Source organism: Filicampus tigris, chromosome 9, assembly GCF_054856515.1.
Source record: "Filicampus tigris isolate MCC_2025a chromosome 9, RoL_Ftig_1.0, whole genome shotgun sequence".
Classification (NCBI taxonomy): Eukaryota; Metazoa; Chordata; class Actinopteri; order Syngnathiformes; family Syngnathidae; genus Filicampus; species Filicampus tigris.
The window spans coordinates 22,078,146-22,092,505 of NC_141225.1; the positions used below are offsets into that span (position 1 = coordinate 22,078,146).

At 39.4% G+C, this 14,360-nt stretch overlaps 2 protein-coding genes and 1 long non-coding RNA gene across 3 annotated transcripts; 1 reads left to right on the forward strand and 2 right to left on the reverse strand.

Annotated features, from left to right (window-relative positions):
- The first annotated feature begins 1,303 nt into the window (after positions 1-1,303).
- LOC147142556 (uncharacterized) lies at positions 1,304-3,416 on the forward strand. Its single transcript, XR_015088180.1, has 2 exons — positions 1,304-1,812; positions 1,909-3,416. It is a non-coding gene; the product is annotated as an uncharacterized LOC147142556 (long non-coding RNA).
- Positions 2,258-7,208, reverse strand: LOC147142557 (blue-sensitive opsin-like). Its single transcript, XM_086041341.1, has 5 exons — positions 6,743-7,208; positions 4,950-5,118; positions 4,686-4,851; positions 4,332-4,571; positions 2,258-4,192 (listed from the first exon to the last, which is right to left on the reverse strand). Exons 1-5 carry the CDS (start codon positions 7,119-7,121, stop codon positions 4,088-4,090), a joined length of 1,059 nt encoding a protein of 352 aa, XP_085897467.1. The 5' UTR covers positions 7,122-7,208; the 3' UTR covers positions 2,258-4,087.
- A 760-nt stretch (positions 7,209-7,968) lies between these two features.
- On the reverse strand, positions 7,969-9,901 carry opn1sw2 (opsin 1 (cone pigments), short-wave-sensitive 2). The gene is made up of 5 exons (XM_086040938.1): positions 9,335-9,901; positions 8,941-9,109; positions 8,693-8,858; positions 8,344-8,583; positions 7,969-8,199 (listed from the first exon to the last, which is right to left on the reverse strand). Exons 1-5 carry the CDS (start codon positions 9,711-9,713, stop codon positions 8,095-8,097), a joined length of 1,059 nt encoding a protein of 352 aa, XP_085897064.1. The 5' UTR covers positions 9,714-9,901; the 3' UTR covers positions 7,969-8,094.
- Between the last annotated feature and the right edge of the window lie 4,459 nt (positions 9,902-14,360).

Below are 14,360 nucleotides of genomic sequence, written 5' to 3' on the forward strand. Positions count from 1 at the left end.
TTTGTCTTCTTTTTCAGCCGTACTTGCCTTCTTTCTTTGTTTACTGTCGTGAATTTGTCTTGTGCCGAAAATCAAATAATACTCTTGAAAGGTAAACTCACTATTAGGCCACTACATTAAAGTGATGGTTGTGGGTGATGACATGTGATGGAAGGTAGACACCTACTGAATAATCTCCCAGTAAATAGAGTTCACCTCAGAGCAGGATTGTTCAACACCCCTTTGATCCTACACGCTCACGTCATCGTCCTCCCGGAAAGGGCAGAGTAAAGGTGATTAACACATCATGATTTATTTTGTGCAACTCAAAAGGCGAACATGTTTGGTGTCCCATATGTGAATGACGTGAATGTACTTGCCCAAATTCAGCTATGATTGGCTTCAGCTCATCCATGAACTTAATAACGACACGGTAAAGAGAAAATGGGCGGATGGATGGAGCCTAAGAATACTGACATATTTGAAAATGTAGAGAAAGAGAGAGAGAGGGGTAGAGAGAGAGTGAGAGAGAGACGGACAGACATAGAGAAAGAGAGAGAGAGAGAGAGAGAGAGAGAGAGAGAGATCGATTAACTTATCATCTTTTATTTCCAGGTATTTACATCTGGATCGGATACACCCTTTGGAGAAGATGTCATGTTTTGTTTGAATCCCTCCATTTTCATGAGCGCAAAAGTAATGGAAAATGTGACAGGTGTGTTTTGTTGGTCAGGATTGTGTCTTATTACATTGATCATTCAAACAATAAATATAGCCCTGTTGTCTATGTTTAGTTTGATGTTTGGACTTTGCCTGTGCATACTGTTTTTCAGTTAGAGTTGAAGCCAACATTAAATACCTTTTAGGAGGTCTATAGGAGCAAAAACCAAGCAATGCAGTAGTTGAGAGGTGATTGAACATCAATCACAGCCATTGCACAAACAATGCCTGTACAACCAATTACCATCAACCCTTTAACAACTCTGTGAGTCCTCTCTGTGAGATTCAAACCCAGAACCTCTGAACTGTGAGGCAGATGCCCTAATAGAAATGCCGGTGCGATGGCACCAGCCTGCCCAGTTTTGTGAATGATGGCGCACACAGGCAAGGTTGACTAAAGAGTCACAAATGTGAAATTAACCGGTTCAACTTGGTTGTCGTCTAAAAAATCTGGGTGACCTATAGTGAAATGCGCCTCTTATGCCCAAAGCAGATTATACGGACAACTCAGGTCTCTCCACAGGACAGATTAACATAGTTTAATCAGGTCTGACAACTTAATCTCTCCGGAATGACAGGTTAAATCAGAGGTTAACCAGAACTGCTGCCACGCTTCATTAATCCGTTAATTATGTGTTTTTTAGGTGTTCACTTCTTGGTCAGGTAGATGGCTTGCATATTTGATGGTGCTTATTGACTGGTGAGGACTTCGTGTGCAACAACAAGATGGATGCATTTCAGCGGGTTTGAAGATTTTTGGTCTCTTTTTTAAAAAACGAATTTATATCTTACATTTGCGTAAATAACTGTGTGTGTTTTTTTAATTACTTGTTGAATTTGATCCAAAGTGGAGTTGACACCTGAACTCTGACGTTTCGAGGGCAAGTCTGGAATTCCGCTAGTTCTGAACTATTCCCATTCAGTAAAAGTTCACTACTAGCAGAACTCAGATTTGCTCCCGATTACCAACAAGAGTTGAGACTCTTCAGGACCAGCAATTACCAAATTGTTTTTTAAAAAAAATATGTTGATTCATTAGTTGGAACTGTCCATTTTTTTTTAACTGATGTGAACTGAACTGTACCCACCTTTCCTATGTTCATTTGACATCAGGTAATACAAATAACCTCCTAGAAAGACTTGGCAGTAAAGTGCAAAATGTAGATTTTTACGTCACTGATGTTCTTTTTCATCCTTTTGTTTTTGAAGGAGCCGGACTGGTAAGTAAACAAGTGTATCTTGCTCCATGTGGTGGCCGGTGATCATGATTTGGGGTTGCTTGCAAAAGGTCATAATGGTTTAAAATTGAACAGAATTCTGAAAATCATTAAAGGCTTAGTTGTAGTCCCAATCAGATTGCTTGTTGATGTCTGTTCCACATTTCTCCCAATGTTCTAGGATTGCTGTCCATGCTATGGAAATGGAAATGGATGATGGAAATTCCTTGTGGACAGAATAAATACGGCGCCATCAAGAGGCACATGTCTGTTAATGCTGCATGTTTCTGCACATAGAGTTAATATGAAATGTGATGTAAAAAAAAAAAAAAAGGGCAAACTTAGTATGCCATCAACATTTTTATTCGGTTGCAGTTTGGGTTTTACAGGGATTTTATCTCTAGCATTTATACAGAATATACAGATGTGTCTGTATGATCAATAAAGTATGTACTAAATGCATTCATTTTGTTTATTCAAATTCCTGTAGCCTCTGCTTCAGTAGCCATAAATCCATCTTTTTATGTGTACAGTACTAGTTTTGCACAATTGTGTTTCTTGTGAAAACTGTGTATATCATGATTTACAAATGTATTATAATGCCAGTGGTTCTATTCACCAGCCTGTGTCATCAAAGTATGTTTCTTTAAATATCTTAAGAAACAGAAGAATCACCAAAATCCTAAACCTACAGTGTTTTTAAAATGTACTTTTCTTTTATTGCTCTCTGTTTTTTTTTTTTTTTTTTTTTTTAAAGTGCCATACTATATTGCACTCTAAAAACAGTTGGGTTATTTCATCAACCCAATTTTTGGATTGTTTGTGTTGGGTCAAAATTCTGGGTTATTTCTTATGAATTAACCCAATTGTTGGTTCAAATTAACTATATATTGGGTTATATTCCAGTAGTGTTTTATGTTGGGTCAAAAACCACACTTACAGGCCCATACACAGGTGCCAGATGTACAATTTAATTAAGTATGACTGCCGGCCATGACAGCCACCGACATACGTCTACACACGCAGCATCGTGGTCAAGTCAACGACACTTTTGACATTTGGATTTCTTCATTTATCACACTGTTTTGGTAAGTACTTCACACATTGTAATCTTTTGAAAACGAGTTGCCTTGTAACTGAGCGTGTGTGTTGGACAGGACGAGTGCTGGAATCGTAAAAAAAAAAAAGGCATTAGTCTGCCGACATTGTAGGACGTGATACTTCACAAGAAGTGTGCGTTCTCCAAATAATGTTCCATATTAACTTTATGTGTTTACGGTAATCCACAGGAACATTTCTATAATTACCAGAGTGGTTCTGGTTACCTTGCTTGGAGATTGAAAACTGTTGAGCGCAACTCTCCTCAAGAGGTCAATATATCTCAACGCACTTTTCAAGATGGACCCACAACTCATCACAGCACATGTGACTGGTGATGACTGCAAGGAAGCAAGGCTTGGTTTAAAGAACTGAAATAAATGGTACCATTTTAAAAATTCATCTATCTAATGGACTGATTTGCATTTCCTGGCTGACAGCCAAGAAGAGTGATTGTGACTGACACCACTTTGCAGACTGCCATTGGTGTCTTATTCATTCAATTCATGTCCAAAAATACAATTCTAAAGGTACAATTCTAAACACTACTTTTTAAGTTAGATTTGTTCTCACTTCCACCATGAACGTGCTGAACAAAATTCTGGACAAGTATGCATTCTACTTTATGAAACCATGACTGAGGACCGCACAAACAATTACTTTTAACATACAGTTATCACCAAGTAGGCTTAGATGAATCTGGGCTCGCTCATGACCACGCCACATAGGCCTCTTAGTGGGGCAGTATCATTAGCATTATAAATAAAATGTGACGTAACCAAATTCTTTGCATTGTTTTGACCCAATTTCCTATGTTCATTTAACCCTTAATTTGGGGTCAAAAAATGGAATAACCCAATTTGCTGTGGTAGTTTAACCCTAAAAATTGGGTCAAACCTGAATAACCCAATTTTTCGGTTAAAATTGACCCAAAGCTGGGTCGGTCCTTTTTTTAACACAACAGTTGGGTCAAATTTAACCCCAAAATAGTTCTTTTTGACCCAAATGTTTTTAGAGTGTGCAATCAATGTTTTTTATATTGTGCAGGTGATCCTCGATGACCACTGAACAGTTTAGGCAGGTCCAACTTTAGAGACTTCAGTGGTTGATTGACTGGTTGATGTTTCACCGTCGTCACCTCCACTCATCCCCAGCATCTCCTTCATGCATGAGCGGAACTGAAAGAGACAAGGAAAATCATATTTTTCCTTATCCAAATAGATTAAGAATGTTTTTTTTTTTTCTCTGTATGTACTATAAAAACATTATGTCATGGTCAGTGACTTCTACACATTGATGGTGCGACATTAAATCAACCTGTTTGTTGAGGAAGATGTAGATAAAAGGGTTGTAGACCGTGGATGCTTTGGAAAGACAGGAGGGTATGGTGGCCAGCCTCAGGTCAAAAGGTTGCCCGCGGTTGTTGACAACCCAAACAGCAAAGGAGGCATACGGCATCCAGCACACCAGGAAGCCCAGGACCATGACAACAACCATCCTGGTCACCTCTCTCTCTGCTTTCTGGGTAGAAGCCGACTCTGCCTGGGCTTTTGCGGCCTGTTCAACAGGAGACAATAGACTTGCTGGCACTGATGGATTTTATTTTATTTTTTATTTTATTTTTTTTTTTTGAACGAAGGTCGGTAGATAACTAAGTCACTCGTAACTTACAGCTTTCAGCACAAAAAGTAGATGTGAGTAGCAGAAAACAATTGTGAAGAATGGTACTGCAAAGCAGAAGTAGAAGAGGAACATCACATAGGACTCATTGTTAAACTTGTTGTTGGACGTGTACCAATCCGGACCGCAAGAGCACTGCATTCCCTCAGGGATATACCTAAAGACAGACAACCATCAAATGAGTCTGAGTGTGTGACAACACAACATCTTTACAAAGCCAGAATTTTGGTGTCTGATCTGATTTCAAGTACTTACCGGCTCCACCCAAACAGCGGAGGAACTGAAGCAAACAGAGCAAAAACCCAAGTTGCTGCACAGCAAGCAATAGCATGATTAGGTCTGAAGGCAATGTTTCCAAGAGGTTTGCACACAACCAGCCACCTTTCAAAAGCTACCACTGCCAGAGACCAGAGGCTAACCATACCTGTAAGAAGACAGAACGGGGGGGGGGAAAAATAACTTTCCACTCGAAATGTTCCAAAAATAATGGGCAAATTACGGCCCGCGGGCGACATTCTGCCCGCCCACAGTCTCTGAAGGCCCTCACAGTGAAGTCAAAGTCAAGCGTAACGTATATGGGGATTTTGTTTTGAAAGTTCTAATATTATTTTATGTGCACACGCTTGGACGCTCGCACTTGTACAAGCGAAGTAGTGATCAAAAGCTACGACTTGTGTGTACAGTGTTGCTAATTTAGCAACGGTTTTTCTATATTTGGCAACTTTTCTGACCCCTCCAGCGATTATTTTTTCCAAAAAGAGACTAGCAAAAATGATAACTGTGGTCCTAACATTTTGATTTCATGCATGGTAGAGGGAAGAAGACCTGGGCTGATAACACTCTATGTATTGGGTTATAATTATACATCCTAGTCAACAATATTATACTTCCCACTTATCTATAGATTTAGGAGTTCTGACCAGAATCGGCTAATATCAATTGGCGGTTGGTGCAGGAAATGAATGTGATCATTTTTAACTTAAAATGATGTAATTTTAATGACTGCTTATAATTTTGTTTAAAATGTGCATTTCCTAATTATTACAATACATACCCTATAATTTATTGAAGCAAGACAATATGCATTTTTTTAAATACATAAATAATACAAAATTGAGGTTAGCCTGTTGACTTGGCTCTCGGAAAGCATTCCAGTCCCTCATGTGGCCCCTTTTCAAAATGAAATATCCACCCCTGGTACTAAATGCATGTTTGGGGAAAAAGTATTGGGACGTTGACTTTCTGCAAGATTTTGGTTTCCGAGGGAAGAAAAGAGAAAGATGTCCCACAATCTCTATAGTTGCTTACTAATGAGCTATATGTAAGGGATCTAAAGCAAGTTCTTCATCACAAATTCATCCAAGAATTCATTTTTCAACCTGCTTTTTTGCAATGGGACAAAGCCATGCTGGAAAATGAAAAGAGCCTTCCAAACGTTCCGAAATGTCTTGTTAATTGAACAATAATTTACACTACCTTGTCGATGTGTCTTGTTCTTATCATAGTGCAGCCGTAGAAGCAATAGCCCAGTTAATTTGTGTTTTAATATTATTCTAAGTTTACTGTAAGTGCATGCAATGTACACCGTAATACTGTTGTTCCGTCATATTGTTGTGCTTGATATTATTATTGTTTCTCAAAGTGCGGAATGCCTTCATTGGCATCACCTGCAGTTGAAAAAAAAGACTCAATGAAAACAAAACAAAAGCAACAACAAACAAACAATAGATAAAAGAAGATAAAGTGGAATGCATTTATAGGGCTAGAGTATTTACAATACAGGGTGTCCACAGAGTCTCATTACAGTTTTTAACATTTCATTTTCGTCTTTCTTTTCTTTCTTTGCTTTTGTTATACATGTGTTAAATTGTAAAGCGACTTTATGGTAAAATAGAGACTGTATCTCAATTTACCACCACACACAACAGACTCAAAACAAAAACACATGTCACTGTTAAACCTTTAGGAAATGTGTGAATAACAATTGATTACCGTGTCCATGGTAACGGTGCTGTTGGTATATTTATTTGTCTATTTATATTTCTTACCCCCAAGAGTTGCAGTAAATCCTTCAATCTTGCATGCCAGTGGTCCCAAAATCATGTATCGGAAGGCAAAGCAGTAAAAGCAGGTGAAGGAGCCCACACAAGCGACAAGGAGGTTCGCCACAGCCAAGTTTACAAGGATGTAGTTCAGGTGGGAGCGTAGCTTCTTGTATTTTGCAGTGCATGCGATAGTGGCGACATTGACTGCTGTGCCAGTGACAAATATGAAGAACATAAATACTGACATGGAATAAAAAATCTCCTTGCCCCCTAAGTGATCTTGGGGAACCAGGAATGGGCTGAATAAAGTGATGTTGTTTGTGTCCAAAGGAACGGGAATCCAGAAGTCATCTGGGAGCTCCATAGGAGGATTTCTTCTCATTTTTCTCTGGTGTGTTTATTTTGTGAGCAAAACTGACAAAAAAAAGTAAATAGAATGGCAACAATTATTTTAAGTGCAGATCCACTTGCGTCTGTATAGCTCTGTAATTGTGACCTAAAGCTGTATTTGTAGGAACTTTGAATGTTACTTAGGCTTCACTTAATTGGCTTAAGGGAAGGATTTAAAGATTGGTTTTAAGCCCCACAAAAAGAACACACACTACGCACAGGTGGGCATTTGTGTTGTAGTTCACACACACTTCATGCCCTCTTCTGATCCATTTTCTAGCTTGTATGTGACTAACTGTCAAGAATCATCTTTTTATCTGTGGGAGAATCTAATTTGAGTTTTAGAAATATTGACATTTGGACTTTTGTCGCGTAACACTCATTTATCACATATGTATAATTGCGTCCTGATTTGTTAGGAGGAAATCCATTCAATGTGCAGGTTACTTCTAAACCTACTTGAATTTATTTGCAAAAAGGTGTAAATCCGTATTTCTGTTGGGAATATTTCCAGAGTTTAAACATGACTTCATATAGGCTCCGCAGCACGCCCGCGGCCCTTGTGAGGATAAGCGGTTTGGATAAATGATGGATGGATGGATGTATGAATGAAATATTACTTCATGACATACAAAACAAAGCTGTACGATACTGTCAGCTGCAGGGAGTTGTGGCTATTAAGGATTTTAATGCAGACATCTTCCCTCCCACCTACTAGAATACTTTGAATTTCTCTGTGTGTAATAGATGCAACAAAAAGTTAATAATAATGATAATAATAAATAATACATTTTGAAGACATGTGATGATGATAACAAACATATTGCAGAGTTCCCAAAAGCTGTAAAAGCACATCACTTTATTATGTTTTTTTGTTGTTTTTTTTTAACATTGCGAAAACATGCATTTATGTTATTTACAACTGACTGACTCTTCAGTGGCATACAAATCAACAAGTCCACCATCTAAGCAGGTCCAACTTTGGAGACTTCAGTCACTGAAGTTGTTGATGATGATGTCTCTTCTTCACTACTACCCATTCCCAGCATCTGCATCATGCATGACCGGAACTGTAATGAACACAAGCAAAATATTATGAGTAAAACAATCAGTAACAGATTGGACTCTTTTTGACAACCAGCTAATATTGTTGATCATGATTGTTAAATTGCTGGACGTAATTGGATATTAGCACGAGATCAAATCAAACAGACCTGCTTGTTAAAGACGACATAGATGACGGGGTTGTAGACTGCTGAGCTCTTTGAAAAGCAAGAAGGTATGGTGGCCATTCGCAGGTCAAAGGACTGCCCACGATTAAAGACAACCCAAAGAGCAAAGGTGGAATATGGAAGCCAGCACACCAGGAAGCCCATCACCATGATGATCACCATCCTGGTCACTTCCCTCTCTGCTTTCTGAGTGGAGGCAGACTCAGCCTGGGCTTTTGCTGCCTGTGCGGAAAGAGGCAAGACATTTCCTTAGCGCCACGAGCCAAACCCTGATTCATCACAAAACAATCGTGGAAGCCAAGGAATGACTAGGCGATGTGATTTATCTTACCATTTTCATTGTAATGAGGAGCTGACCATAGCAGAAGATAATGGTGGCAAGGGGGACAGCAAAGCAGAAGCCAAAGAGGAACATCACATAGGATTCATTGTTGTATTTATTATTTGTGGTGTACCAATCTGGCCCACAGGAGCACTGCAGACCCTCCGGAATATATCTGCAGAAAAGTAGACAATCACAATCTCCCTTTACTTGTGTCCGCGCAATGACAATAAGTGCCAAGTTCTGTTGATACTGACCGACTCCATCCGAAAAGTGGCGGGGCCGAGGCAATCAATGCAAACACCCAAGTGAACGCACAGCAAGCTATAGCGTGGTCCGGTTTAAACACAAAGTTTCCAAGAGGCTTGCAAATGACCAGCCATCGTTCGAAGGCAACCACAGCAAGAGACCACAGGCTTACCATACCTATTAGGACGAGAAAAAATCTGCTCTCAAAGCTTTGAAATCCACGCAGGTTTGCGTATGTTTTAAATTAGCGAGGGGCAACTCCGGTCTTCGAGGGCCGCTATCCTGCATGTTTTAGATGTTTCCCTTTGAATCATGTGTCGTTGGAGGAGGGAAACATCTAAAACATGCAGGACGGCAGCCCTCGAGGACCCACCCCTGTTTTAAATGCAGGTTTCAGCTCACCACCAAGTGTCACCATGAAACCTTCAATCTTGCACGCCAACGGTCCAAGGATGAAATATCTTGCCGAAAAACTGCAGAACGCAGTGGAAGAGCCCACACATGACACGAGAAGGTTTGACATTGCCAAGTTCACCAGGATGTAGTTCAGGTGGGACCTGAGCTTCTTGTATTGGATGGTGCAAGCAATGGTGAGGACGTTGATGAACGTTCCCACCACAAAAATAAAAAACATGAATGCAGCCATGGCATAAAAGGTGGCTGTATTCCCCAGATGGTCTTGAGGAACCAGGAATGGACTAAGCATTGTGATGTTGTTGGTGTCCAGAGGGATGGGTATCCAAAAGTCTTCTGGCAGCTCGTTGTTTCGATGGCCCCTCATTTTGCTTGAATTTTTTTTTTTTGTCACAGAAACAAAAAATATCTCACCGCTTCCTTGCGTATGATGTGCTTCAGCCAATCACGTTTGGGAAATTAATAAAAAATAAATCAATGTTGAATGGATTTAAAGTTTTTAAAAAGAAAACTAGTATGCTTCAACACCAGCGTCGCTAATGTCTTACTCTGTCCCTCGTGGAGGAACATTTATACAATGGGCAAGGGAAACCACTTAGCCCCATTAACGGATAAATGACTTCTCTAATTGACTAAATGATTTAAGTTTGCGTTGATTGGCGTAATTCATTTAGCGGTTCCTGTTTTGTCCGTACTGCCAAATAGGTTAAACAGCTGTCGGACTACATTTTGGGAGTGGCTGAAGTCAAAGGCAATGTCACTGGATAACGCTGATGATTTGTGTTGCCCTGTTGGAGTTGGAAATGAAAGATACATGGCACTTTTGGTCATATTGTCAAAATAGCAACCAATTGTTTTTTTGAAATATGTTGTTTGAGTGAAGTATCCTGATATTTTTCATCATAAAATTACAGTACACTCCAATCAAGGAGCACGTTCTCAAGCATTTACGTATCGAAGATTCCAAATCTTTCAAACGTGTTCTTGCAGATAAACATGAACTCTAGTTCTCAAGAGCAAATGACTTTAAACAGGTTAATCCCACTTTCTTAGGGAGGCGCAGAGCAGGTCTTTACCCGCTAATCTGGTTTGCAACTGCATCAAATCTTCTAATCTGGCCCACTGCAGTCCTGTGTAATCCACTCTGCTGGTTTAACTTGAGATTTGTGTTGCGTCTTTGGCATTTTGTCTCCGTCATGGGTTTAATGAGCACTCAAGACAGTGCGAAGGCCATTGTGAAGAATTGTACAAAGTAATCAGTGCAAAGATGATCACTTCAGAGTATCCAAACAGACAAATGTACGTGTAGTAGGCTGTAAATAATACATAGAAATAAATCTACATTTAGTAATGGGAATCGAAAAACCTCCCAGTAATTCAATTCCTAGGAATCGTTTGTTTGCTTGCCTGATGATTCCACTCATCGATTTCTTTTACATTGCAAATGAGAATTACATTCATCCGATATAACAGCAGATGTCACAGAATGACATAAAAATGTCTACCGTATGATATTACCCTCTATCGTTTACATCAGGGGTGGGCAATTCCGGACCTCGAGGGCTGGTATCCTGCCTGTTTTCCATGTGTCCCTACTGCAACACACCTAATTCAAGTGATCATATAATCAGCAAGGTTTGCAGAAGCTGATTTTGCCCAACCCTGGTTTAAATCGTTATTTTAGATTTCCTTGCCGCTACTGAGGGAATCGTTTGGTTTATTTTCCTCGGTTTAGTAATATGCTTATGCAAAGCAGCGATTATGTTACGGACTGCATAGAGAGACGCGATGGTACGAGCCAGGAGCAACGGAGCAGCCGTGTGGATGATTAATGTGTCCTTCAATTTATATTAGTTATCGCAACTAGCTTCGTAATTTATGAGAAAGCCGGGTGATCCACTGCTAAGTATTGTCACAGTTTGGTCAGGTCGGGCCGGCCATCGCTCGGTCGCCTCCTGTTCCGGATCGTCGGGTTGGCCGCTGTGGTATTCTCAAGAACTAGTTTCCTATGTCTTTTTTATTCATTTTATTTACATCTCAGCACACAGAGCACATGACGCCCCTTTCTCCTTCATCTCTTTTTTTTCTTCTTTGTTATACTAAGAACCATGTGAAAGCTTTTGTTTGCATTATTTGCCATGAGATCTCACAGAAATCATGATGCCCCCTATTGTCTTGGCGGAAGGCTCTTACCAGTCTTCTTACGCTTTGTGGCTTATACATCATGAGCTCTTTAGGGTTTCAAAGTTGATTTCATGGTTGCTCCCTAATGCTCTTACTGTATATAAACCATTACAGGCAGCTCAACACAGTTCGTAAGATCAAGGTGTTCCTCTGAGCCCTACTGACCTGTTAAACCCGCTTGCACACTCCCGGTAGTCTCTTGCTCGTATGAACACCTGAAACTCCAGGATGTACAACTTGATTGTGTTTGTCTTAACGCGATATTTTGGCGCTGTATCCTTATCACTTTGGAAAGGTTAAAGGCAGAGCTGGGCATTCCACCTATGGCAGATGGCCATTTTGTAGGCAATAAACGATAGACGGAAAACTTTAAAAAAAAATAGTAGGACTAAGCATAGTCGGAAAGCAATTTTTTCCATCTATGTAATCGTCTATTGTTTATTATCTTCCGTTTGTTTCCACAAAGGTCCTCAAAGGTCCATAAAGGTCCACAAAGGTACTAAAAGGTCGTACACCGAGATGCATTTAGTCCGGCCGTGGTGAGGCTTCCATGCCATGGTGAGTCTTTCGTTTCAAAAATGACCCTGCGGTGGGGTAGGGCTGGCGGGTTTGGGGGGTTGGGGGTTTGCTAATGGTAGTTTGTCAAAGTCAATAGTCAGAAACGCTAATGGAAAAGCCCGTTTAAAATGATAGGCGGACCTGCCTATAGGTGATTACTATTTGTTCCGGCCGGAAAAAGGTGCATAGACGAATGGCGGGGGCTACCCCGGCTGCAGGCGGGAGGCGATAAACGGACCGTGAATTTTTAGTAAAATGCCCAGCTCTGGTTTATTATATTGATATGACAAGGTCTTTTTTCGGGGGTAACGCAATTATTTTCATAACAATGCCAATGTAAACATAAAAGAACAAAGATTACTGTCCATAAAAGTACACATAAAAGAACACAGTACAAGTACAAACAGAAAACTACTGTTGAAGGAAGAGAAAGTACAGATATCTTTATTCAAATGTGGGGAGTAAAGGTAACAAGTTGTCCGAAAAATGAATTCCGGTAGGCCTGCTCATGTAAAGTACTGAAAAATCTACTTGAGGCAATTGGAAGATGCAGCATCAAAAAAGAAAATGCAAGATCCACCAAGCTACAAGAAAACATCAAGTAGCTTGTCCAGAGGAAGATGAAGATGTGTGGCCCAAAGAACAAAAGTTAGCCGCTGGTATTCCCAGTCAACCAAGCTTAACACTTACAGATCATTAGTCAGTCATGCAACTATTGGGATGGCAATTTGTGTTTGGTTGCCTTTTATTCTGCTTGGTCACATTTCACCAGTTTAGAATAGTTTTACCAGAGATACACTTATTTCGTTCAGTAGCTCTACTATGTCTGTTATCAGATGTAGGCTACAGTAAATAACAAAATTAAATTAGAAATGAACATGTCACAAATATTATATACAGACCGGTTGCCCTTGCTACCAAATGAATAACTTGAAACTAAATTTTACTGTAGTATTTAGTCACTCATTTACTTTTAAATCACACCGGAAGATACATGTAAACTTGATGTATAGATATCCATGTCATGTCATCTTCCAAACCGCTTATCCTATACAGGGTCGCGGGGAGTTGCTGGAGCCTATCCCAGCTGTCAATGGGCGAAGGCAGACTACACCCCGAACTGGTCGCCAGCCAGTCGCAGGGCACACATAGACACTGTCACTGAGCGGGAATCGATCCCACGCTGCCCGCACACAACTCAGGCGTGTGTACCACTACACTATCAGTGGACACATGTATAGATATCATCATGACAAATATTTTTCCTCACTAAAGAATGAAAGTAAACATTGAAATAATGATTTCTGATAGGCCTAACTATTAACAAGATGTTTAAACACTATTTGGAGTATTCAATCATAAAATAATTTATTTCAAAAGCTACACCAAACAAAAACTCAGTCACCAACAAATTACTTTGGAAATGAATAGACTTATGTTATCCGTTAGAAGAGGAGCGCATATGTCGGTGGGTTAACATTGATACGCTGATCCAGAAACAGGTAAAAGCATTACCTTTAAAATCTGTCAAGTAAATGTACTGAATAATACTCTTCTTATACAGTACAGTAGTGCAAGACGTAAGAGGAGAAAGTCTGACATCTAACGGACAATTGTATATTGCACATTTTGACTGCATGAGAGAATCACTTACTTCGCTACATGTTGACTACATCTGATGTAGTTTATTGACAGATAATACTGTTGTTATATTCAGTTTTGTTAATCAGAATCTTTCAGGTTGACCAGTCCTACTGACGCTCTCACTTACACTGTACACGCATACAACACAGTATCGCTCAAGTTAATAAAGCATAGATTTCTGAAGTGTAATTATCTAATTGGATAATTTCCTCTAATGAAAGACTTTATCATGCTGAATATAGGATTAAAGGGGAAATTTGCAATAGATAGCAAGAAAATATAAAAGAAAGGGCCAGGCGATAATCAAGAATGATCAATATTTATTTGAATTTAGTCAATGTTTTTAATTATTATTATTATTATTATTATTATTATTATTATTATTATTATTATATTATTAATATTTTTTATTATTATTATTCATGTGTTTTCAGACAGTTGAATGAAAGAACGTGATAACACTTAATTGTTAATGAGAAATTTTATACACTAATGGCGGGCGTAACCATTGCTCCACTAGATGTGGGTGTGGTAACTTTTTTAAATATATGAGCGAAACTTTGTCCATTTATGCCTTAATATAAGTATTGTGAATTGATGCGTATGTGTAAATTAGTATAGCGTGGCG